General features: G+C 41.6%; 1 protein-coding gene and 1 long non-coding RNA gene across 2 annotated transcripts in view; one reads left to right on the top strand and one right to left on the bottom strand.

The window, feature by feature from the left end:
• LOC111927800 (transmembrane protease serine 11E-like) overlaps positions 1–19,982 on the bottom strand; it is a 44,591-nt gene extending 24,609 nt beyond the window's left edge. The window contains exons 1-5 of the mRNA XM_023924768.2: positions 19,966–19,982; positions 17,672–17,729; positions 16,935–17,128; positions 8,023–8,144; positions 7,213–7,331 (exon numbers count right to left, since the gene is read on the bottom strand). Of these exons, the coding sequence (XP_023780536.2) occupies positions 7,213–7,331; positions 8,023–8,144; positions 16,935–17,128; positions 17,672–17,729; positions 19,966–19,982 (510 nt within the window). The remainder of the gene's footprint in view (positions 1–7,212; positions 7,332–8,022; positions 8,145–16,934; positions 17,129–17,671; positions 17,730–19,965) is intronic.
• On the top strand, positions 10,064–12,613 carry LOC147653074 (uncharacterized). Its single transcript, XR_015287574.1, has 2 exons — positions 10,064–10,222; positions 12,206–12,613. It is a non-coding gene; the product is annotated as an uncharacterized LOC147653074 (long non-coding RNA).
• Positions 19,983–25,761: the final 5,779 nt, after the last annotated feature.

Below are 25,761 nucleotides of genomic sequence, written 5' to 3' on the forward strand. Positions count from 1 at the left end.
TGGTTATATGTTCAGCTTACAAGTGCCCAAATACCACCAGGCACACAACTGCAGTACTGAATTTGGATTCTCCCTTGGGACAACACCAGGATCTAAGTAGCCACTCTCTTGACCAGCCAGATTTTGATCACTGGTTTGCATCTTGAATCACTTCATTGACATAATTACTTGCAAACAATGCAGTAATTCTGGATTGTGAGTCTATAATTAAGATAAGGTTCTACCCTTAATCACACACACTATCGATAGCTGTGCTTTACTTCATTTTGAATTCCTTTTCCCACCTCAGGTTCACATCCATTCTTCTTGTGCACATTTTATAATTTTTCTTGATGCACAGTTTCAGTATTAAAGTATCTTGTTTATTGGAAGTGAGGTGTCTTATGATTTTTCTGGATTTCTATGTGCATAACACAACCTCTGCTTTGATGAACCAAGGAAGAAAATGAAAAAGAAAAATCAACTTTGCATTCCTATTGCTTGAGAAAATTGCATTGCATTAGTAAGTCAAAGAATCAATCAAGTGGAGGGATCACTGAATCTACATGGGAAAAAAAGTTGCATATTAGGCAGATTTTTGATAAATAACAATTTCATTCTGAAAATCCATGAAATTTAGGTAGAGCTCACTGAAAGTTCGAGCTCTTAGAGGTGATGAAAAGCACTAAGCTACAGCTTCATCTGCTACACTGCATCCACTCACACCAGCACTTAAAAGTGCTTCATATTTTCTTCATTATTTAGTTTCCTGTGCTACTTTTTCCTGTGCTAGTTTTTCCTGTTTCCATGTGACCCATGGTAACAGGAAAAACTGGGAACAAAATTAAAAAGCAAGAAAGCATACAATCTTTTAAATTTATGCAGTATATACCTATGCCAGTGGTCTTTCTCTTCTTGTAGTTTCAGTAGGAACTTCTAAAAACAGCATCACAAGTGAGATGCAGGTGTTTTCAGTGAGTTACTTCCTCTCTCAGAGAACAGCATTTCACCTATCTCTTTAGGGCCACACCTATATATATACATACTGACAGTCAAGTGTGCTGTCAACCTCTAATTCCAGAGCTAAATAAACATGTTGCCAGGCTGTCATCTTGGCCACTGATCCATTGCTGTTTCCCTCTTGGCTGAATTACTGTGGAAAATCCTTTCTGCTTTGTTTCTAGCCTCAGCCACCCATAGAGGGCACCCCTATTTCTGTCGCTAATCCAAGGGCAATGCTTCTTATTTGTGAGAATCTTTCCCTTAAAATTAAGATTATAAAATGGAAGATGTCAAATCCCCTACATTTATTTTGGTATTTTTCTTCTCAAAATGTTCCTTAAATAACTTTTTTTATATAGATAAAAGTTTTTTTCCTGGTTTTACAATACTGTTTTTCAGAAAAAAAAAAAAAAAAAGAAAAAAAAGAAAAAAAGGAGACTATTATTTTTAAAGTCTCTAAAAAGCTAAATTTAGAAAGCTTAATTATTCTGGCTTTTGTACTATAGATGCATTTGTAAATAAATTTGCCTTTAGTGATGAACATGAAAATATTTCAATAAAATTTCTGCTCTTTTCACCTTATATTGGTACTATGTAATTACTTGAGGGATCACATATAAAGACTTGGAATGCTTGAATTTAAATAGAGACTTAGTTTTTATATGCTGGGATCTTTATCCATAAACACTACCAAATCTCTTCTGAAATTTATTACAGCCAGAACATTCTTACTCAGTTTGATCTGGGTGCTGCAAGACTCTGAAAAATGCTTGGAAAAATCTGGCTGCTGCAGATCATAATTTATGATTTGGTTAATTTATATTAATTTTTCCTTCTTTTTAGGGGCTAAGAGGGAAAAATAAGTGGGGTTTTTTCACACACAGCAAATGAAACTACATGATACTTGTAGATACCTGCACTTCTCCATTTGCTGTAAAAATGAGAGTCATGCTAGACTCCCTTGAACTTCAGCATACTCCCTTTTCTCAGGGCATGTTTACTTACCATCTCTAAAATGATCCTCAGAGTCTGGTGTCCAAAAACAAATATTATTTAGGAGTGTTTCAAAAACCTGCTGCCTTGGGGATCTGCTCCTACTGAATTAACCTCCCAACCCAAGGATCATAAAACACTGATGGAGCAAGCCACAGACTTTTGAGCTTTATCTAAACACCCACATGGAAGGTGTGACCTCATACACAGTTTCACCTGGCTTTGCAGCTATGTGCTCTGAAGAGATTTGTATTTCATCACCCTCTCTCTCCCAAATACACACACTTCTGCTCCCCAGGAAGAGTTGAGTCACGTGTGACCTTAAAAGCCCAAGTGCCGTAAAACAGCAGCCTCATCTGCTCACTCACTGCTGTTCTTGGTGTTTTCAGATAGGCTTCCTCAGAGTTCAGCCCAGATGGAAACCCTAATCAGAACTCTGACTGAGCCTTTGGCCCTGCAGATGTGACAGTAATCTGTTCACAATTTATAGGATATAAGATACTTCCTGATATTGGGATGATGTCAGCTTGTCCCTGGGTATAAACCAGAGGGCCTTCCAGTTACAAGCATCCTGTTGAAGGCTAGCCCTTACACCAAACAGGGTTGTCAGGTGTCAGAGCTGGGGAGTGGGAAGGAGCTGCATGACACCTGGTTGCTCCTCTGTTTATTCCCCACCAAATTCATAGTGAGAGATGTGTCTTAATAACATCTAAAATTATCATCTGCCAAGGGTGAAAACTGCCTCCTTCCTCATCAGTTCCAGTACAGGGACTCAGCAGTGAGCCCTTCATCCTACTAAGAACAGGCACCATTATCAGAACTGTTGTGCAGTGTTTTCCTGTGGAATCTCAAGTGGCTCTGCAATACCCAGAAGAGACATAAAATCAAACCCACTCTAATTCAGCTCAATCAGACAGGACAAACTTCAAGAGCTGTATTAATTAAAAACTTTCCCCCAACACCTGTACTTAAGGACATAGAAGTTTCTCTTGCCACTGGAAGTAGCTGAAGCAAGATGTCTGTTTCAAAAAGAGATGTCCTAACACACAATGCTGAGTTCTGAGGTGAAAAATACTTGATGAAATTCAGTTAATTCAATAGAAATATCTGGATAGGCAGTAGTTTCCCAGGGGAAGTCCAGGTATTGTTTTAATATAATCCCTAACCTCTCTGCCCAGGCAGAGGGCTCTGATCCAGCGAGTTAGCTCTGTGCTGGTTTCAGATGGTGGAAGGGCAAGGGGGTAACCCAGGTGCCTTCTGGATTATGAGACAAAAGGGGAAACCCATGTCAGTCCATTCCATGTCTCAAGGCACTCCAGGAGGGAAAACAAGCACCTCAACTCTCCCATAGCCATCCGACCAGCCAAGGAGGGAGCCATGCTACACTCCTACCTGAGGAACATCTATCCACCCAGCTTACAGCCTGGCTTACCAGCACATGGGAGCAGGGTGGAGTAGGGAAAGACAGGACAAAGCCCCAGGAGCTGGGAAGGGAACAGTGTCCAGCACAAGATTCCACAGAGGCACACAGGCTCGGACAGGGAGAAGCAGCCACACAGCAGGGCTGGGAACAGCTCTGGCCAGAGAAGGAGACAGGGAGATAACAAGGTGCCTGAGAAAGGAGAAGGGTTGCATGGGCTCTCCTCAAAGAGGGGAAAGCCCACCACTTCTAGGAGGAAGTACCAGAAATTTCTCGTAGTGGCAAAATAGAGCCAGCAGGCACATTTACAAACCCCTTGCTTCTATTGAGCAACCAACCATGTATTGAAGGGGTCACCTGCTGTGGGTGCTTGAGATCCACCTGTTTCTCACAGCTAGAAACTTGCCAGCCTCCAGCTGAGACAATTTCCACTGAGACTGAGATACTCATTTCAAGATCTCCTGACTGCACTTCCCCTTCCCTTGGGGTCAAAAATTACTTTCTACACAAGACCCACCACCCCTCCACCCTTCTTCCTACACACAGGGCAGTTACTACAGCTGCCCAGAGTAGGCAACTGGGATTATCCCAGTCACCCAGGTCTATCTGATTGTCACAGCTCCCTCCACTCTTTGGCATGCCAGAGAGACTGAAGAAGCAAAGCTGAAAGCAGGGCCTTGGAAATCTCCCCCAGGATTCTGCTAGTAAGAGGGTAGTTAGCATCTCCAAGGCATTCTTGAAAAATCAAAAAGAGTTAATACATTTTGTGGGAGAAGAAAAAGAAATCCATGTCTGGTGAAGGAGCTGGAGAAAAACAGAAAAAAAGACACAGATGAACCACAGAATAAGTGAACCCACTATAAAATAGAGGCTCCTTGGAGAAGGAGCCATAAGGCTGTGTCTGTGCTCTTTTTATCCTGTGTAAGAGGGGACAGTATGGCACAGAGCATTTTAGCTTAGCCAGGGAAGAGGGACTAGTCCAGCTAGAAAAACGAGGAGGCTCTGGTGAGCTGGAATCTCTCTTTCCCTAGTGGCATTCAGTCAAGTCTGATTTTTCAAGGGAACACAAAGAGAACACTCACAGACACTCACAGGAAGCCAGTCAAGGAGCAAAGACCTTTCATCATCTGTTCCTCAGTCCCCCCAGCTCCACCCAAAAAGACATTTTCCAGACTTTCCAGTCAGCCCTGAGATGTTGACTGGTGCACCAGCTTCATCAGCTCTCTGGCATGATCTGGCTGCATTCCCTCCCACCTTCAATGAGATAAGAGTCAGGAATGTTGTTCACACAATGGGTGTTACTATTCAAATTTGGAAACCAAAGCAAACATTGGACATTTGCTGCAGGTCCCAAGGAAGTCACGATATGACTTCCATATGGAAGCAAAAATATTTTTCCTGGTGAAACATCAGCTCTGAAAAGAATTCCTTTCTGGGCCTTTCTGGGGGCAAATGAAGGAGGGCTTCATCAGGAAGGAGTCAGAGAAGGGAACACTTGGCAGGGAGTTGCATTAACTCAGGTAATTTGAATGCTTCTGATTATCAGAGATGATTCACTTCTGTTCACTTTGCAGCTAGTGTTGAGAAAGACATTGCATTTATCTGCCTTGACTCACTGTTTCACAATATGAGTTTAAGGTATCGTTACTACTATGACAATGGGAAGGCTTGGACATCCAAACCCTGACACCAGTCAGGGAAAGACTGCAAAGGGTTTCGGTAAATCCAGACAAATTAGAAAATGTGATAAAGAACTCAACTCTCTCCTCCTCCATCACAGAGTTGCTGTGAAGATGCTGAGAATAAAAATGCAAATGTTCTGAGACAGCTGTCTGTCAAGATTTCAAGAGGATACGTGTGTCTGGAAAGATTGCTTTGATTTTTATCACCACAAGATGAGTTTTGCTGTTATAAAATCAGACTGACAAGGAACACACTTTCATTACTGTATGGAGCTGCTTTCAATAAGGTTACGGACAATTCTCAATCTCATACATCCTTGTTAAATGGAACACCTGGAACTAAAACCACAAAAAGTCAAACTTATGGCAGGGACCATTTATATAAGCAAAGAATTCATTAAATTTGAGAGAGGAAGATAGAATTCAGTGGCTGAATTAAGGACAGCTCTTAAGAAAAGTTACAGGAATGATGGAAAGACAACACAGTTCTGTGTATGTTTGTTATGGTGTTACTTATCAGGTACAATTAACATGCCCTGATATAATAGTTCTCACTGCTCAACCTGCACTGGTATTTACTGTCACTACTGTCAGAACTGCTCAACACCCAGAGAGGAGATGGGGTTTCTAAAGCATTGGCTTCCATTCAAGCATCTAAATTGATAGCCACCTTCAGAGGAAATCTGACTGCATTGGACACTGTCTGGAAGAACTCCTCAGCTAAAATAAGTGGGGTTTTGCCAAAAGAGGCACAGGTTTTAAAAAAAAAAAAAAAAAAAAAAAAAAAAAAAAAAAAAAAAAAGAGGAAGGAATTGAATGCATTGAATGGGAGGAAAGGATACAACTCAGCTCAGACTCCTTCTCAGTCCTTGCCTTCCTTCCCCCTCAGTAATACACAGTGTCTTGGTCTGGGAGAACATTCCCTCTCCAAGGTCCTATATCACAAGGTGAAAAGCCTGCAATTATTAGGCAATAGATGTAAAGTGGTAGCACCTAAGCAAACACAGCTCGTGTAAGACTATACATAGAGATATGCATCAGAAGCACATCCTGGGAAATCTGGTATGGGTCCCAGTAGACAAAGAGGGCAGAAAGAGAACAGACACATTCAGAGAAGAGGACAACTTGACTAAGATCACTGAAACCTTTAGCAGTGGAGCTGTTAAGAGATGCTAGTGTTGCCAAGTCCTACACAGCACCCTCCTTCTCCAGAGCAATGTCCACAACAGCTTTTATTGTGGACAAGTGCCATTGTCCTAAATTAAATGATAGTGGGCAGCAAAGCATTGTCCTATTAACTGGGTATCTATGCATGGTTGCCAAACAGGAGGTAAGAGATATGCATCGGATTCTGATGAACGAAACACAAAAAGATACAAGCACAATCACATGCTTATTGTTGTATAGAGGTGAACTCTGTAATTAGCATCTCTGGGGTAGTGTCTCAAAGAGAAAACAAGAAAGGAAATTACAATGTGTCTATTTATTTCCATAGCTACTGTATGACTGAGATCCACTCGGCAACCTCTGCTATTTGTAGGAGGGTTTCCCAATAAAACATACCAAAGGCGCAGGAAAAGGACTTGTGTGTTGTTTTCTCAACACACAGTAACAGCCAACAGGCAGAGTCCCCCACCCTGTAGAGCAGAGGGTGTGAAAGAATGCTTTCCTTAGAGATAATGGGACATAAATCACAAGCCAGACTCAGGGCATGGAAAGAGACCACACACAAATGATGAGATTAGCTCAGCTGATTAGAGGCTGCTGCTAAAAACACCAAGGTTATGGGTTCAATCACTGTATGGGCATTTCACTTAGGAGCTGGAGCTGATGATCCTTATGACACTTTCAGCTGAGAGTATTCTGTGATTCTATGATCAGTGATATAGGAGGAAGCTGAGGTTATTTTAAATATCTACTTCACCACTGAAGAGAAGAGACAGGCTAGAAGGTGCCGAGTGGCAAGCGCCTGGTGTGCGATCTATGATCATGCCTCTCCTGCTATCCATTTCCCAGGTCTGCCCTCCTGGGGACTGAGGGTACACCAGACCCTGTGGTCTCTGAGTGTGCTGTTCACAATAATGACTCTTGTATTATCACAGTCCTTAATGGAAAGGCACAATGATCCAAACTTACCAGTCTTTCAACCCTCTCGCTCAGGTCTCTAAACCTTCCTGAGGATTGTCTGGAAAACTCATTATTGTACCGGATGTTGTTGATTTTTACATTGGCACTGTAATAGAACAGCTTCTGATCTGTAAGGGAAAGAAGAGGAACAGGCAATACTCAAAGTAGCAAGATGAATGAACTTTAGAGAAACCCCTGGCACTGACAGATACACTGACATCTAGGGCGTGGATGAGCCTTCACCTGTATCCAACCCATTCAAATACAGCTTCCAAAAGCTAGGAGCAAGCACTCAATTAATTTAGGTGATCCAGTCCAAGTTTTCCCAGCAGTTACATTTCTGGCCAACCAACAGCACTTGGGGTTCACACAGAATCACAAGCTGCACCTTACTTCTTTGTTACCTCCCTTCCTGGCCTGTCCACTCAGCACCAAGCCCTGGCAGGAAGCTGCTAGTGATCAGGGAAAGGGAACATAGAAACACCCCAGGGAGATATGCAGAAGGCTCTGTTTGCCACTCATGTAAGGGAGACCAGACATCATCCCAGAAGTAGGTCATGAGAAAAATGTGAAACGAGTGAAAGCAAATGAAAACCAACAGAAACCACAGCCCTAAATCACCCTGCACAGCAGGAAATGTTCCTAAGAGATTTACAGAGGTGCTAAATGAGGAAGGAAATAGAGCTCTAGAAAAGGCAGTGGGTTTTTTCCCCAAATAAGCTTTAGACAGACTGGTAAAAACTCCCAGCATCATCTGGCACAACAGCACAGAGGAAATTCACTAAGCACAGGAATAGTGATACATTATGCAAAACTTACCATATGCCAGAAAATAAACTAGGAGACCAATGGTGATAGCTGCTGCCACTGCTGTTCCAATAACAATTACAGCAATTTTCCAGGGCTCAAGATGTCTTATTTTGATGGCTGATGGATGAATTCTGGGGAAAAATAAGGACAAAGAGAGATTATTAAGAGATCCTCTTCTATTTAAGGCCCCCATCACCCCCCAGAAAAAATAAGCTAAAATTTTCTCCCTCAACATTAATTGATTATTCCCAGGAATATTAATTGACTTCTCACCCAACAGCCTTGAAAATGAAACCATGACACAAGACTATTTTGAAATAGGTGTTGGGATGTGCTAGAAGAATGCAGACACTTTTGAGGGTTTTAGGTATTATTAGGGCCAAATCAAATAGGAATCTCACTAAAATTCTTACGTGACTCCTGACTAGAAATTTGCAAGACTGAAACTTATTTTTCAGCTAGGTAAACTTTCACACATCAATGTACACAGCTTTCAATTGGTTAAGCAAATCATTTATCAGATACATTGGCACCTTTGCTCCCAAAACTGCTTTGTGCAGTAAAATTGGTAAAAAGCACCCCATTATTTGTATTGTATGTATCTGTACATTATTCCAGCTTCTCAGTCCATTTCAGCCTTCAAAACAGAGCTGAATAAAAAAGAGAAAGATTTCAGAGGGACAGCCTGTGTTTCCTGTCATATTCAGACTTAATCTAAACACAAAGGCAAGTACTGCTTTAAGCAGTGTTTGCTGAAGTGATAGAATGGCAGGGAAGGGCAAGGACATGTGAGTAGGAACCTCACCAGATGCTTCTCTCTGCTGTGCTCTGAATTACGTGGGTACTAATCCAAATTAACTAATGGAAAGCCGATGGACAGTCAGTATTATAAAAAAAACTTCCTGAAAAAACGTTGGTTACAGCTAATTCTGTCTTTGTCTATAAACTCAAAGACTCCTTAAGAACCTTAAAGCCATTTTTCTATTATATTATCAGCCATTGCAAAGCACAGAACAAGAAGCCACTATTTTTAGTAGAGTCCTTCATTGTATTTCAGAACCCTCACTCATGCAGACGTGCACACCTGCAGGTAAAGGTACAGCCTACCTCAGAAAAGCAGGCTGCAGAGATCCTCTCACAAAAGTTGTGAGGCACCTCAGAGCTCCCACGTACGAAGTACACACAGCTCACTCCCAGAACACACAGCTCATCAGCCAGAAGTTTAAATATATTCAAGTAAGTTGAAATAATTGCAACTGACCCCTGCAGCTGTGTGCAGGAAAGGGACAGCAAGCAACGTTCATGGCTCATAAATACCAAAGCAGATTCTGGTATTTCATTCTAATTTCATTGCAATGCCTTACAATTGCAATCTTATCACTTCGGCTTGGAAAACAACTGACTCAAGCCAAATATCATGATATGTGATTGAAGGAAAATGGGAGTAATAATTTGTCCCTTGGATCCGTTCTGACTTGTTCTGCATGTCCTATTTAGTGTTTCCTTCCCTCCTGCTGTCCTGTACAACAGCCATTAACCTCTCATCAAGTTTGTTTCAAAACTCATTTGTGATTCCATAGCAAAAAACACCCCCAAAATGCCAAACAAACAAAAAACAACTAACCAAACAACCAAAAAGACCCCCAAAACACAAAGACTGAAATTAAATAGTCCTGTTAACAGTTCAGAGATGAGCACCTCCAAAATTATTTCTGAGACTATTCTATGAAAATTGCCTTAAAACTTCAACTGGAGAAATGAAAAATATGGAAGTACAAATAGTCAGGACTCTACCTCACTAACAAAAATATTTCTAAGTTGTAGCTTTTAGGTGAAATCATAAAGTCAGTGGTGAATTCAATGTGCTTTTGTTGTTTTATGGTTTGATGGGGTTTTTTTCCCTCACCTCAGGTAATAGTGTTTTGCATGGCTTATATACTTTGCAAATGTGTCTAATATGTTTGAAATGAGACTGAGTTACAAGAAAAGCCAATAAAACAAACACAAAAATGCATTTAACTTAAGACAACCTACTCTTGTATTCTTGTAGATATTCTCATTTAAGAAGCAGCTGTCTTGATTAGGCTGCACAGAAGGAAAAGCCTCAGAAGGTCTTTCAGATATAATGATCCTGGCATAACCTCAAACCAAAATGCTGGGTTGGAGAAGCCCATTTGAAAGGCTGAATGCCAGCTCTGCACCACAATAGGTGAGCCTGAAGAAATTACTGCCTATCATATCAGTGAAACAGCAGTTTGAGAACAGAAGTAACATGGCTGGGGCACAGTTAAATCGGGCACTATAAATTTGAAACCTTTTCAGCATTCTCTTGTATTTAATGTAAAACATTTTGTAACTCTTATTCTTTATTTCTTCTATTTCAAGTTCCATGTTATCTTTGACAAACAGAAGTCCCAGTCCACAACAGTTACTCGCACTTGTATTTCTACTCACAGACATGACTTTTGCCTAATTCATGAAATCTGTTTGAGAACATCATTTCAAAGAGGTGCAGAGGGGTGTCAGCACCAGCTTCTAAACTGAATTTCCTCAAACAAGAAGCAGTTTGACAAATTCATCTTAGAAAGTCACTTGAGAGGGGTAGGAGGTACTGTTTGGGACTTGGATGTCGTTTTTCTTGATTCATCCTAAACTTTCCCCCTTCCTTTATGTATAAACAACAAAAAGCTATTAAATTTTATCCTCCACTCCTAATTAATTTTAAAAATGAAATTTGGTTTTAAAAACAGCAGGTATTTTTGAGCAAAATATCCTTGGTTAGGCTGTACCATCTGGATAAACATCTTGAATAGAGATGCTGTAGACTAAGAGGATTTCTAATCCTGGTTTTCAAAGATATCTGTGAGACAAACCCACAAAGATTACTGAACTGATATTTTTTTATTCCCATTAACTTTGAACTTTATTACTGCTTTGCTGTACCTTCTAAGGCTCATTCCTCAAAAATTAATTATTTTATCTGACATGTCCCGCTGTGTAAACTTGAACAGTACTTACAGGGATTCAGTACACACAAGATAAATAACTGTGCCAGAAATGAAACAACTGAGATCCATGTGATGACCTGACAGGGCTTGAACACTCTGGAGAGAGCTGGAGATAAAAGTTTAGTGCTGTGAATTTATTTTTCTCAGACCAAGAGTCAAGCAGTCTTTGTTTACTCCATGGCAGCTATGTGCTCAAAGGGAGGCACAGGGACCAAAGCCTAGAAATGCCTGCTAAGATTAAAAACACTCCAGCTGGGAAGGTCACTGAAGTCCTCCAGAGTAGAAGTGGAAATTTTATGCCTAATCCAAATACCTAAAGATGAAAGCTCCCCATCAACCTCAGAGGGCTTTCTGACAAAGTCCCTTCTGCTTGCAGCTTAAGTGGCCCTTCCCTCTTCCCCAGAAACTCTGCTCTTTCCCAGGAAACCATGCCTGTGCTGTAATCTTAAACACACTGCAAACAAGGACTGGATTTCATCTCTTGACAGAAGGCTGCCAAATCTCAGATTAAGATTTTTTCAATGATGATGAGGAGTGAAATACTTGCTGGCAAAGAAAAACAACAAAAACTGACACAGAATTGTTTACACTGACATAATGATTTTACTTCTTTGTCCTCTCTCACTTTCCCAGTAATTTCCAACATTGTCTCAGCTTATTCCACTGACATTCAGCTGACATTTTCCCAGAAATACCCACTGAGACCTTTCCTGAACACTGGTATGTGATTTGGAGCCCTGCATTCCATACTTGGGTTCCTTCACATCATACACAAAGAAGCCTTTCAGGAACCTTTTCGTCAACAAGGAGCTCACACTAATGACTACAGAGCCAGAGGGATCCCTCCCGTTATGCATTTTAGAAGGCATAAGAAGGGCACAGTTAATTATGTCTGAGTTTTAGTAACAGAAGAACATCAAAAGAAAAATGTTAGTTTCAAAGGAAAATTGAAACTATTGCCTAATATCCTAACTTGGGTTTTTAAGGGTGTTTATTAACAAATTATAAACATTGCCTTAAATAAATCATAAATGCACTTGCCTCACTGCAGCCTGAAACTCTTAGTTTATAGAAGAAATCAGTGTCTTTTATCTACTGAAATTTAGATTCACTTCTTGCAAAGAAGCAGAGTTGGAACTGCCATCTGTGAGTCAAACCATCTGCTTTCTGTTTTTCCCCACCAGGGCTGGAAGCACACTCGGACAGCAGTGGAAGACCTCCACTACCTGCAGGGAGCTTCGTGTCCAGCTAAGTCATCATGCACCAGGAAAGGGAGCACAGGCTCTGCTTTGGCACGCACCCACTGGCACTGGCTGCTGAAGAAAGGTGCTGACAGGACAGCCTGATGAAAAGCCAAACCCAAAACAGTCACCTAGAGATGATCTCTTGTGGGCTATTACATGTCCTTTGCTTTCCGTCCTTCCTATAAGAGAGGCATGCTTAGATTGACAAAATTTCTCCACTGTTACATGATACATATAGTACCTATCTTTAAAAGTGCTTCGAGAAAAAAAAAAATACAAAAATCGCTATAGCAGTACTTGTAATATTATTTTACAATGTAATGTAGCATAATAAATACATAAATAGTAGGACAGTGCTTCAATTTGTTTACTGAAATAATTCTCTTTACTGGTACATGAAAACTATACTTACCATCACTCCCAAGGGGTTCTGCAAGTCTGACACAGCCCTTCTGCTGGTGTGCACCTGTGAGAGCTTATGTCAACTCAGAATCTGACCCAAAGCATCCACCTTCTTCTGTAGTTTAAAAGCTTATATTTCTGGATAATAACATATATTTCTGTGCTTTATATTGTGTCCTGGTTTTGACTGGGATATAGCTAATTTTCTCCTTAGTTGCTGATACTGAGCTGTGTTTTAGGCTTAGTGTGAGAATAATGTGGGTAACACAGTGATTATTTAGCTGTTGCTCAATAGTGCTCATTGTCAGTCAAGGACTTTCCAGTTTCCCACATTCTGGCAGTGAGTAGATGCAAAAGGAGGTGAGATGGAGCATGGTCAGGACAGCTGGTCTGAACTGGCCATGGGGCTATCCCATACCACAGAGCATCATGCTCAGTATATAAATGGGGGGAAAGTTGGCTAGAAGGGGCCATTTCCTTCTGTAGCATGGCCTGGGCATTGGTCAGTGGGTGAGCAATTGTATTGTACATCAGCTGTCTTTCTTGGGATTTTTTTTGCTGCCTCTTTCATTATTATTATTATTATTATTATTATTATTATTATTATTATTATTATTATGAAGAAGAAGAAGAAGAAGAAGAAGAAGAAGAAGAAGAAGAAGAAGAAGAAGGAGAAGAAGGAGAAGAAGGAGAAGAAGGAGAAGAAGGAGAAGAAGGAGAAGAAGGAGAAGAAGGAGAAGAAGGAGAAGGAGAAGAAGGAGAAGAAGGAGAAGGAGAAGAAGGAGAAGAAGGAGAAGAAGGAGAAGAAGGAGAAGAAGGAGAAGAATTTCAAATATTAGACTGCTCTTATCTCAACCTAGGTTGAGAAAAAAAGGTTTTTACCTTTTTTCCCCTAAATATCCTCCCCATCCCACTCAGATGACAGGCAGTGTGTGTGGGGTGTGAATGGCTGCATGGCACTTAGCAGAGGTTTAACACAGAGGTTAAACCACAATATATAATAAACAGTTGCTAGGCTGGGTAGATAAAGAGTGAAATGTAATCTAGAAATGTATTTTCACTGAACATAGATGGACAAATTTCTTCATGGGAAAAATGCTGCTGAAATTAGTGAAAGCTCCCTAGACATGTGCTTCAGCTGATACTGAAACCCCAGGCAACTCTCCAGTGGCGAAGAAATTGGATAATTTCCTGTGTTCAATTCTGTATAAAATCTGTCCCCCAGTTATCATCACATCTGTCCACAGACTACATGAAGCTTTCAGATTCTCTGATATCAGAATCATGTCAAATTAAGCCACCCCAAGCTTTGTGTTAGCTTGGCTTCATCCAAAAGGAGGGTCCGTATGTAATAAAAAACACAAACATGGAAGGAGCATGTAGTGGAAGCAGAACGCCTTGATTTGTAAAGCTTATGCTGACCCAAAATTCCCAATCACAAAACTGCGTGGGAAAAAGCCAATAAAGGGAAACACTTCTGAAAGACCCTCTAAAATGAACAGCAGAGGCCAGAAAAGCTGCTGGGATTACACTGGGGCTTGCTCAGAGAATGAAGATGACAAGATTTTAAGGTTCAGGAGGAGGTCTTGCCTCATTCTAGTTTTCCTGTCTAAAATGGCCAGAAACTGAGGGAAATCAGCAAGGAAACATCAATGGTTCCAATTTCATATGAGGAAAAATCAGGTGTGATGTGTACCAGAAGCAAAAGCATTTCACTAGGGTTTCCTGAATTCAGGATCTGCTCTGGGACAAACTGAGCAGATTAGGTTTCTCTTTGGCACCATGCAGGAACCACATCTGCCTCCTACAATAATCAAGGTAAACTCCCACTAATGCCAGTGGCACATGAGTGTCCTTGCACCAGGGCTGGTATCTATTTCCTGCTACACCTCAGCAGTCTGTAATTTGCATTCATTTTGCCCACCTACTGCATGACAAATTGGTGCAAGCGGCGCTGCATTTCCACCTGCATATTCACTTTTAGACTGCCAGCTACTCTGCACCTCACCCTGCCAGGGCACGAGAGCTCCACAAGGAAGCTGCAGAGAGGACACTGCACCTGCTTCCCAGAGTGCAGGACACAGCACAACAGCAGGACAAGACCAGCAAGGCTGTCTACTCCACCCACTTTTCCTCAGCAGGTTTGCTTCCTGAAGGATTTTACAGAGCACACGTTCCAACTTAGCTTGAAATGCTTTGAAAAGGGGCATCTTGGAACTGGATAAAGCAAACTGTGAAACTCCACTCTTAGAAAGGACTAAGGCAGAGGAGGATGAGCTCAAACAGCAAAGCTTAAAGCTCCATACTGATCCACATCACGGCCCAGCCAAGAACTCTGGACACCTGACAGGCTACACAGGGGCTTTGATTAAGACTAGGCAGTTTCCATCCCTTCCCAAACATGCAAATATTTAACTATCCAACACAGATTTCTCCTAATGTACTTTAAATTTAATAATAATTTCAACAACTATTTAAACAATTAAATCCTTTCCTAAGTAGGAAACAACCAAACTGTACTCAGAGGTTATTTAACTACCCTCTAGCACAGTGTCATTAAAATTATTTGCACCACTGTTGATATCACAAGGACATGGCAAATAGATTTTCATCTGACTAGAAAAAAAAAAGGCTTTTCAATTCTGTTAGGTAGAGAACTCTCTTTTAGTTTAGTGTCCTTTTTCACAAGGACATGGCAAATAGATTTACATCTGACTAGAAAAAAAAAAGCCTTTTCAATTCTGTTAGGTAGAGAACTCTCTTTTAGTTTTCCCTCTTTATGTAACAAACATAAATTGATAATCACAACTGATGGGGATTTCTTCTTTACCTGACACTTAGAGTAGCATATCTTTTAATTTATAGATATTAAATGGGGCAGAAAATATTTGGGTGTTGAGCAGGGTACTACTAATCAGCAAAGAGCACAACAATGAACTTCATCCTCTCCAAAGTCAGGACTATTGATTAAAATGATATTGTTTCCACAAATTGAGAGCAACCTTCAGTGGGAACAAAGAATAAGTTTTGTCCATCCAGAAACAATGTTTCTATTTCAGCATGCCCTGAAATTATTTTAAAAACTCAACTTTTAAAAAAACTGAGGGTGGAAAAAATAAGTAGTACCTTGCAATCATCCACAGCCATTTGCCCAAAGCAACACAGAGAGAAGATTAATGTTGTAATCCTTAACAATCACACACAAAAATTAAAGCATCCAGCCAAATCATTAGGTTGTAAAAAAATAATTCCACTTCTTTTGAATTTTGTTCCTGAGGTCATACTTTTAAGCTTCATCAAATGCTGAGAACATTATAATAATAAAAAAACAAAGCCACGGAAGACTGAGCATCCCCCTATTGCCCCATTAACCCAGAATCCAGTGAGTTAAACAGAAATTACAAATTCCAAGAGGCTTCCTGTGCATCTAGAACCCAATCTCTGTTCTGACCCAAGAGACAATAGTAGAGTGTTACAGCTGGAAGACTTATTTTTGTAAAAATACTCTGAATATTCCAGTGCTGTCCGAAATACGGTTATGATAAAACAAAACTAAGGATATCCAGCATCTCTGACTGCATAAAATACTTTCTGATACAAGCCACCTACTCACTACTCCCTAGAAATCATGGCTTCTTCATTAAAACACAAGGGTTAAAACCAGAATGGTGAACACCAATAGTGTTCCCCTTTTTGTAGTCGTGCTGACATCACCTATTTAACCAGGATTTTTTTCAGGATTTGGGGGAAATAATATTGCAACTACACCTGACCAAATGCCAAGGTTTTTTCAAAAATCACTTCACTTGATTGTGACACAAATAAAGGCCTATTGCAGGCAGAATAAGATGATCAGAGGGAAGAAAAGACAAGTGTCAACCTGACATCATCTTTCTAAACAGACAGGAAATCATTGTGCTCCTGGCCGTGCTAGAGAAGGATTTCCTTCTGTATTTCTCGTTCCAGCCACGTTACTCTTTTCATCCAGCCCACAACCTCCAAAACCACCCTTTCATCCTGCAATTTCTTGTTCAGCTTTCCCTCTGTTTATCATCCCTTTTCAAGCTGCACATTTCAAACAGATCCATGATGTACCCCAGGTCTAAAAGGATGAAAGAGGCCTAGGTAGAGCATTGAGCACCAAAGCTAAATCAGATTTCTCCTCTGGATCTATGGCCTTGAAGCCCTAAAGCTTTCCCACAGACAGTACCCTTTACCACCATTACACCTCCAAATTAAACTTTCCAGATTAAAACATGCCACCTACTTTTGAAGATCCCATGGTAGGTCCCGGTAGTCCTGGTAGCCTTTCTGCCCGCCAACGAAGGCTTGACTAAAGTCTGGACTGCGCAGAGAATGGTGCTGGAAAACGCAGGAGTCACATTGACTGGTGTGACGGGAAGGGAAAGGTGTTGAATGAAGATCCTTCATTGAGGCACGGCTGGCGCAACACCCAGCACCCTGTGGGTTATTGCAAAATGAGGGAACGAACTTCAGAGTAAAAACAAACAGAGGTAAGCATGGAGTTGATAAGGAGACTGTAACCTTCCGATCAGCTCCGCATCAAAGAGCTCCCCAGGCAGAGATGGAGTGAGCAGATAAACCGGCCCAAGCAAGAAGACTTGTTCTTCACTACAGAGAAACAGGAAGTGCGTGAGATTTCCCTTTTCCAGCACTCCCTTTCTGTCCAGCTTTTATCCCTACAGCAGGCCGTGTCCTGAGTGGCTGCACCTTCTACCACATGCTCGTTGTAAACCCCACAGCAGAGAGGCACCACACTCTCCACAACGCTCAGTCACTTGTCTTCTGAGAGAGCCAACACAAAAATAAATAGGGACATAAATGGCTTGGTCAGCCAAGCCTGATCTACCTTGGTGCTCACTCATCCACAGCTGTCCTGGACTCCCTTGGCATCAGGGACAAGACAACTATAAGTATCCAGCCTCCTAATTATATGTTAGTCATTTAATGGTTGGCATAACCCCGCCTGTGGAAAATGCTTACTCTGTGAAAAGGGCCACCAATCTCCTTGGAATTCCCTTCTCCCAGCACAAACGTGATTCTTCAGAGCCAACTGGAAAGGGGAAAAATGGAGATTCACTAGTGAGAAAATGTGCATTTACATCGAAAAAGCAAAAATCACAAACCAAAAAGTAAAATTACAAGAAAGCAAATCTGTTTTCTGCTGTTTGATGCACTAGAATTTGTGCCAAAAAGCTTGAAGCATTTAGTTTTCCCATGAAGTCTCAAGATTACAGTCATTTTTGTTGGAACATTCATTATCTTCCAGAAACAGCCTCAGCATAAAGGGAGGGGCAGAAAAAAAAGACAAGAGGAAAATCTGAGGAAAATTTTACCTAAAATACCAAGTCGTTTTCCATCTTTCCCCAAAGTTATACATTCACAGGCATTTCAGTGCAATTGTAGGAGCATCTGGGCAGACCGTGTTGAGGACAGTGGGACAAGCTGATCACTGCTGAACAGCATCTGCTGTTTCTGTAACAATGATTTCTTCATTTGCTTTGATCAAATCAATTGGGGCTTTTTGGCTTCTCCGAGCTCCCTGTGGAAAGGATGTTGTCGCAGTTGTCTGCCTTAGCTGAGGATTTACTGACTGAGTGCACAGGTACCTGTGCAAGCACTAATATCCTCCCTGGGCTGTACCTTCCATTCCCCACCACCCACCCTGTTATTTTCTTTTTCAAAATTAGTAAAACTCAAAAAAGATTGTGCACAAAGGATTCCCTGCTCCACCCAGAAACACACACATCCCCACAGGAACTCAAGCACTTGGTGGAGTGATGGAGGTTGATTACAAACCAATTCAATGCAGGAGTCAAGAAAACACCTTAGAATTCCTTGATGAGGTTTTTTCCTCTTTTTTTTGCGGGGGAGGAGGTTTTTTGGGTTGTTTGTTTGTTTGTGGGTTTTGGGGGGGGGTTTGGTTTGGGGTTTTTTTTGTTTGTTTTGGTTTTTTGTTTGGGTTTTTTTTAGTTGTTCGGGGGTTTTTTATGCTGGGAAAAGGTGGCCCTTGAAGTGCTGACCCTGTGAGATGTGGAGAATTCTTCCTGATGTGTGCAGAAGTGACCACCTGGATGAGATAAAAAATGTATTACAGGAGAAGTAGGTTTTAGCAAACAGCTAGATTTTGAGACATCATTTACCCAAAATCTTGAGCCCTGAAACAAGAATGAATGACATGCATTAAAATTGCAAAGGTTCTCAGGAAGAAGTGCCAGAGAAAAGGAATTGGACAACAGATGAATGAACATCTGGTAACTTTCAGATCACACTAGGATAGACTGCTCTTGTTGTTACCCCAGAGTATGAATAACAAAGATATTCCTGAAAAATTATTTCATTTTCCTACAACCAAGAATATTTTGCAACCTGCCTAATAAAACTCTAAGTAGGTTGCCTTTGTTTGCAAATTAATTAAACATTAAAATTAACTGTCCTGCAAAACAGTGTGAAATAAGGAAATACTCTTCTTTCAGATGATGCAAAACCAATTTACACATACCTGTGTCCCAGGAACAATGGTACAGACAGACCAAGAAAAGACAATAATTAGCAAATAATTTTCCTCACAATAAATTATCAAGTTGCAAAGTGCTTGGTATTAAGGTGTCATTCAGTAAGCTAGGCAATTAGTAACCTTTTTTAGTTAATACTAGGGAAGCAGTACGGAAACTAGCTATCAAAGCGTGGGGTGGAAATCCGAGAATGTGGGTACACAGGATTTTGTGAATGAAAGTGTAAAAAGATGTAATAACCATTCTCTCTGTTTAACCCTGCAAAGTCAGCCCAGCCAGTCAGACAGACTGCTTGCCTAAGAACAGTAATAACAGACTACCAGGGTTTGTGTTTGCATACTTACACAGGCTCTAGAGACAAAATACACCTTTAGAGAAGACCACTGGCCAGTCCAGTAGCAATAACATCTTCGGAATTTACAAGCAAAGATGTTTTGCATAACTGTCTACCAGTTACTCAAGCCAGGCTATGAATTTCAGACCAAAGACAGCAATCAGTCATTGATTTTAAACTGAGAAGTGAGTGTTCCTTTCAGTGATGTTTAACAGAACTGACAGAAACTCTCTTAAACAGCCTGAATGTTAAACAACCTGAATTAATTAGAGCTGCCCTGAGCAGGGGGTCCGACGAGATGACCTCTGTCCATCCCTCCCAGTCTAAATTACTTTGTGATTCTCTGTGAGCATCTGACAAGACCAAACTTGTACACTGCAAGGGAATCCTTCCCTTGGGCAAGTCCACTCCTTTTTCCATCAGCACACCTGGACAGCTCAGTCATGGTTTCAGGCCTCCCCCTCCCGAAAAACACAAAAACATGTCGCATTTGGTCTTCAAAAATCAGCAGAAACTCTAAATGAGCTGTATTTCATCATACTTTTTAATTTCAGCTGTGGACATGCTACACAACTTTACTCTTTTGCCTGGAAAAGGTCACCGGTTCATTATCCCATGCTTTCCTATGCTACATTAAATACCAGCCATGGCTTTTAATAACTGATGGCGGTTAATAGCTGATAAGTAGAAAAACAAAGGCAGAAAATCCACTAAAAAAAATAGAATTATTCTCCAGAGCCAATGTGAGGGCTGGGAGAGAAACCAGGGCCTTCACCTTGAGCCTTGAAAAGTCACTTGGGGCAAGATTTTATTACGCGTCCATGTGGCTTTGAGATACCGAACACGCGGAGACTGGGATGCTACAGCAATGGCCTGAAGCTCTGAAGTATGCTAGATCCTGCCCTGGCTGGTTTCCAAGCAGTCCCTCTTTCCAGGCCCTTGTAACAGAAACTGCTACACCCGTCTGAGTTGCAGCCAGGGAGGCCAGCCCAGAATACCAGCAACGCCCTTCAACAACAGAAGTCCCCCAGTGCCAGAGTCATTAAAAAAGAATTCATAGCCCATCGCCCTGTTTGAGGCAAAAAGGTGGCACACGTGTGCCTGTGCTCTGCAGCTGCCCAGGCAGAGCTGCTGCTTGGTGCAGTGAAACAGGCCAGCCTGCATCTTCTTCTGTCAGGCTAGCAAGCTGCTCTCTACATCCAGTGCATGAATCCTCCTCTGCCTGTTGCTCTCCCAGCATCTCCAAAGAGGTGGGAGATCTTCACATTACTTAGACTAGGCCTATAAAGAAACAGAGCATTTAAAAATACAAGTAAATCCTTTACTGGCATAGGTCCAATTAACAAAGGAAGAGCAGCACTGTTTCACACATCTGAAGTGCTAGAGGCGCTGGGAGCACTTGGACAGAGCTCTGGGGATGGAAGCACATGCAAAAGGCTTTTCCTACATCTCTACATCCCCAGAAAATAGGTAGCATGTGTTTGATCTCATATTATTTGTTAGCAGCTAAGTTGTCTGGTAGAAGCCAAACAGAGTCTGAGATGTTTTCTGCCACAGATATTACCTGTTCCAGTTTACTCTGCAGAAGCATACAAGATCCTACACGGCATTCTTGTCAGTGCTGACCTGATTTATCATTCACGAGCCTTCAAATTTGACATAATGAAAATCATGTCCAAGACTTCTATCCTGCAGCTGTTTTGGCTCTGGCTGTATTTTCAGCCACAGTTCAGGGGATCAGTCACTCTGATAGAAACATGCAGACTACCAAGTGAGGGTCCCACTTGGTTCACTGCCTCCCTATGAGACCTTCTGTCTGAGCTCTCTTTTGGGTAACTTGCTTTCTACTTAGGAGGCACAGAATGGTGCTGCTGTTTCCATTGATTATTCAAAGGCAACAGTGCCAGACAAGTTTGGGACAACAGCACTGTTACAGCATCTGAGGGTTAAGCATGAAAAGGACCTGGTGTCAGGCTTCTTCAGGCTGGCTACCAGACCACTTGGCTGCCACAGACACAGCTGAGGGGCACAGTCAGCTCACCTGAGACAGTAGCCACCCCTTAGCCATGGCCATGTGCCTTCCCTGAAACTTTTGAGGCACTTGGAAGAACAGAGCAGCTGAGGCAGAAAGGGAGCTCTGGAGATCATCTAGCCCAAAATCACTGCTCAAAGCAAGCATAGCTGGATGAGTGTGCAGAGGATCATGTCCAGTTGTGTTTGGAGCATCTCCAAGGATGGAGACTCTATAACTTCTCCTAACAGCCTGGTTCAAAGTTCAAGTACTCTCACAGCAAAAAAGTTTTTTCTTACATTTTCTTTGTGCTCTAGCATAGGAGACATTATTTCCTATCACAGTCCCTCCATCTGGTCTGTCCACTGGAAGGAGAAGGAATGCTGCCACCAACAGCCCCCTTTGGTATGCAGGTCGTCTGCTGGCCTGGAGAACAGTGCCAGACTGTCTGAGTCACAGCTCCAAAGGCTGCAGGTGATCCCAAGAGCCTGGTGAAGGTCAGAGATGTGTGACAATTGCTGTTTGTTTGTACTGATTTTGCAAAGAACTGTGGTTAGAACAGGCTCTGGATGCCAGGGTGACGGCAAGCCCTTCCTCAAGTAAAGGACAGCCCAGTGGCACAGCTGGAAGGCGGAAAGCACAGGCACAGAAGAGACAAACATCACATAGTGATGTAAACCACATCTGGTTTACTGCAGGGAGGAAGAAATTCAGTAGCTAATCAAGTGAATTGGAGGTATGCTGTGTATTTCTCAGACCTGTGCACACTTATATAAAAGAAAGAGCTGCATTTGCTGGGTGACAAGTTCCTTAGAGCTCTTTCTTAATTGAAACAATTTTTTTTACACCTGAGAAAAAGCCACAAAAATTGAACGGCAAACAAAATATTCTTCAAAGGAAGTGTGATTTAAGAAAGGGTTCAACTAAACATAAAGGAGATTAACTGCCATTTGCTCAATTTGTTTCTGAAGTCTTCTATCCAGATGAGTTTTGAAAAGTTATCTTTGCAGCAGTGATAGACCAGACACCCACCAAGCTGAAATACTGACAGCTTTGTTTTGTAGAAGGATGCTGTTTAGTCACACATAAAAAAGATCACAAGAATTATTCTTCTCTTTAGCTCTTCACTTCAAACTCTGTGACAGAAACTCCACCCACATGGCAAATACAACCACACCAGCTGAGCATATCCTTGGGTCACAGCACAGTTACCAACCTAACTGAATGCTCATAAATGCTTCAAGTGTTACATACACAACACAGGCTCTGTCAGAAACTCAGCACAAAGCTGGTTTCTAGGCCATAAAAAATATTTGTTAAAATCATATCCTTTAAGAAGTCTGTCTCTAACGCTCCCTTTTTTGCACTGGACCCAGTAAAATGTGACAAAAGGGTTACTCTTCTTTTAAACAAATGGCCACCTTCCCATCTATAGCCAACATAGCATGTCCTGCAATACTGCAATAAAGCTTTTTATTCTCTTAAATAACCTCAAATTCCAAGTTCATCCTGCTGGCTGTTAGGTACTACAGACCAGGATTGTTGAACTCCAGCATGTAGTTCCCTTTCAGTTCAGAGTATGGTACAATTTGTACCAAATTTCTCATAATGACAGTGTTTTCAATCTACAAGAATCATCAGGAATTGTCAGTATGGGAGACCAAAGCATGCCACTGCAAACCTCGCTATCTTTATCCTTTATCCTTTATTAACTTTATCAAGTTGTCAAAATTACTGCTGCTCTGATATCTTGTTTGCAAGAAGGCTGACAAGCTCAAAAAACTGACCCATGATGCCAGAAATACCTGACTATATTCCTTTCCAGTCTACTCTTCCACAGGACAAAGCTCTGGCTTCGTTGTTGCAGATAAGCAGACAAAACCTGCTCAGCCCTTGCTCTCACAGCCATAGTCTACTGTACTTAACATTAATTTAGGGGAGAGAGGGATGCCAAGCTTTCTGATAGGAGAAGCCTGAAACTCACAGTGCCCCAGGTACCTGTGTTTAAAGCCTCCAGCTTTAAGCAGCTGCAGCCTTCTCAGATTTTGCAGGCAAACTAAGTAGCATCTCTGCATCTTCAAGGCAGCAGGAACACAGTGTCTTGTCCTCCAGCTCCTCTCTAGTGAGTTGAAGCAGAGCACCACCACCAGCTGCCAAGGGCATACAGCTCTTGTACAATACGATTCACCCTCTAGTGGATGATACAGAACCTGTTTACCTGCACATAGACTTGGGTAACTGCTGGCCAGGTGGGTCAATTCTGTCCTGGTCTGGATGACATTTTGCTCCTCTAAAAGCTTCTAACGATCAAAAAAGCGAGATGATTAAGAGTACATAAAAGCCAGCACATAAATCCATGGTATAGGATCAGTGTAGTGTTCTAAAACAGGGAAGTCTCCAACTTACAGTGGCATCCTACAGATGCAGGAAATTAGTAAGTACATTAAACAGAAGGTAAATGTAACAGATTTTATTAAATTTACATATAAATTACAGTCTTGTGTGTTATGCATGATTGTATAGTTAGATGTATCCCATTCTGCCTTGAGTGAAGATGTTAATTCCTCTAAAAACACAGATGGGAGAAACTGCAGCTTGTAGCTTCACAAATAGGTGAAAATGCAGCTTAAAATAAATACAAGTCTGCTAGAGCACCTAAACCCAGTAAAGCATTTTGGCTTCAGGTTTCCTTAATTTCCCTCATGAAAAGCCAGACAAGGTTGACATCAGAGTTGTTTTGCCACAAGTGAGGGGTTCAGACCCATCATGTCCAGCCACACCAATACTCCCTTGGATGAATTCTGTTCTTTCAAATGCTCTTCTTGATAGTCACCATTTGTACTGCTCTGCATCACCAAGAGACCTCAGAGCATGTAGATGGCAGGTCCTCTTCATCCCCACTCCTCGTGGCTGCACTGTGCTGGCCCCCAGCAGTAAGGGAGATCAGGTATCTCTACAAGGACACACTCTCAGAAATGGCAGCTCCTTAAGCAAATGGCAAGTTGAGTTTCTAAGTTTTGTTTGCTCCACTTTGGAGAACGAGGTTTACTCCAGCCTTTGAGACTGAGCTAAATGCTTAAGGCTGCCTGATAGAGTACCCAAAAGAAGCAAATTGGAAAGTTCACCAATTCAAAATTAATTTTTTGGACATCTACTTATCTGTTTTGGGGAATCAGTGAGAAAGTTGGTATTTGCAACCCTAAAAATGTGAAGTGTGCAAGTTACTATGAAATCCAGCAGATGGGGAAACCATTAAACCCCTTGAAGACCCAAGCCTAAAGTGCTTTAAGAACTGAAAATCCATAATATTTCATAATGATATTTATGAAGAAAAGTATAAAATTTTATTTACCATCCTGGCAAGGCAATTGCTACAACCAAGAAAAAAAAGAAATCATATATAACTTTCATATATCAGTTTTAAGCTTCCTGTAACAAGCAATATATGTCAAAGACATATTTGGCTGAAGAGGCTGAAATGAAAGTTGTTGGGCTCAGACCTATGGAACCAGTCTGGTAGTGTTTATTCCCTGTGTAGAAATTAAACCACCAAGTTTAATTCTGAAGCTCACAACATTCCACAATAAAAGTTCCTGGAGGGGGAAAAAAAAAAAAAATCAAGTGCCAGTTATACACAAGTATAGAACACACAACAGCTGCAGACCTTCTGTGGGCTTCCAATTATTCCAGTACCTCCAGTGAGACTCTAGAAAAACACTGTTCTCTGGACTGACAAACAGATCAAGGGACATGTAACCAAAACACTTCTGTTATCACCGCTCTGGGGGGATTGCTGCTCTGTTTGGCAGCACTGGCAGCAAGCTGCAAGGTCCAGAGGGGATCCCTGAACTGCCATTGACTTTGCCAGCTGACTGGTGTTCAACTTGAACAACACTCTGATCCTAAGACTATAATCACTGAAGGCCTCTTTCCCTTGGCCCTTCTGACTAAGAGCATGCTGAAAGCCTGCTGTTTGCCTTTTCTAGCCTGGCAGAAAGTTCTTGCTTGCTTGCCATGCTGGACCAGCTCTGAGTCTTGGCAGTGTTGCCAGTGTCTCCTCTCCTGAGTTCTTTCTCTTCTTACCACAGAGGGAGAAGAGAGCAGTTGAGTGGCTCATTATCCAGCAATTAAGTCCACAGCACCTGCTGTTGTTAGGATCAGGATCCACATGAAGTGTTGGAAAGCTTGCAGACACACCAAAGAGAGCACCCCC

The sequence above is a fragment of the Cyanistes caeruleus genome, chromosome 5 (assembly GCF_971803275.1).
Source record: "Cyanistes caeruleus chromosome 5, bCyaCae1.hap1.1, whole genome shotgun sequence".
In the NCBI taxonomy this organism is placed as follows: Eukaryota; Metazoa; Chordata; class Aves; order Passeriformes; family Paridae; genus Cyanistes; species Cyanistes caeruleus.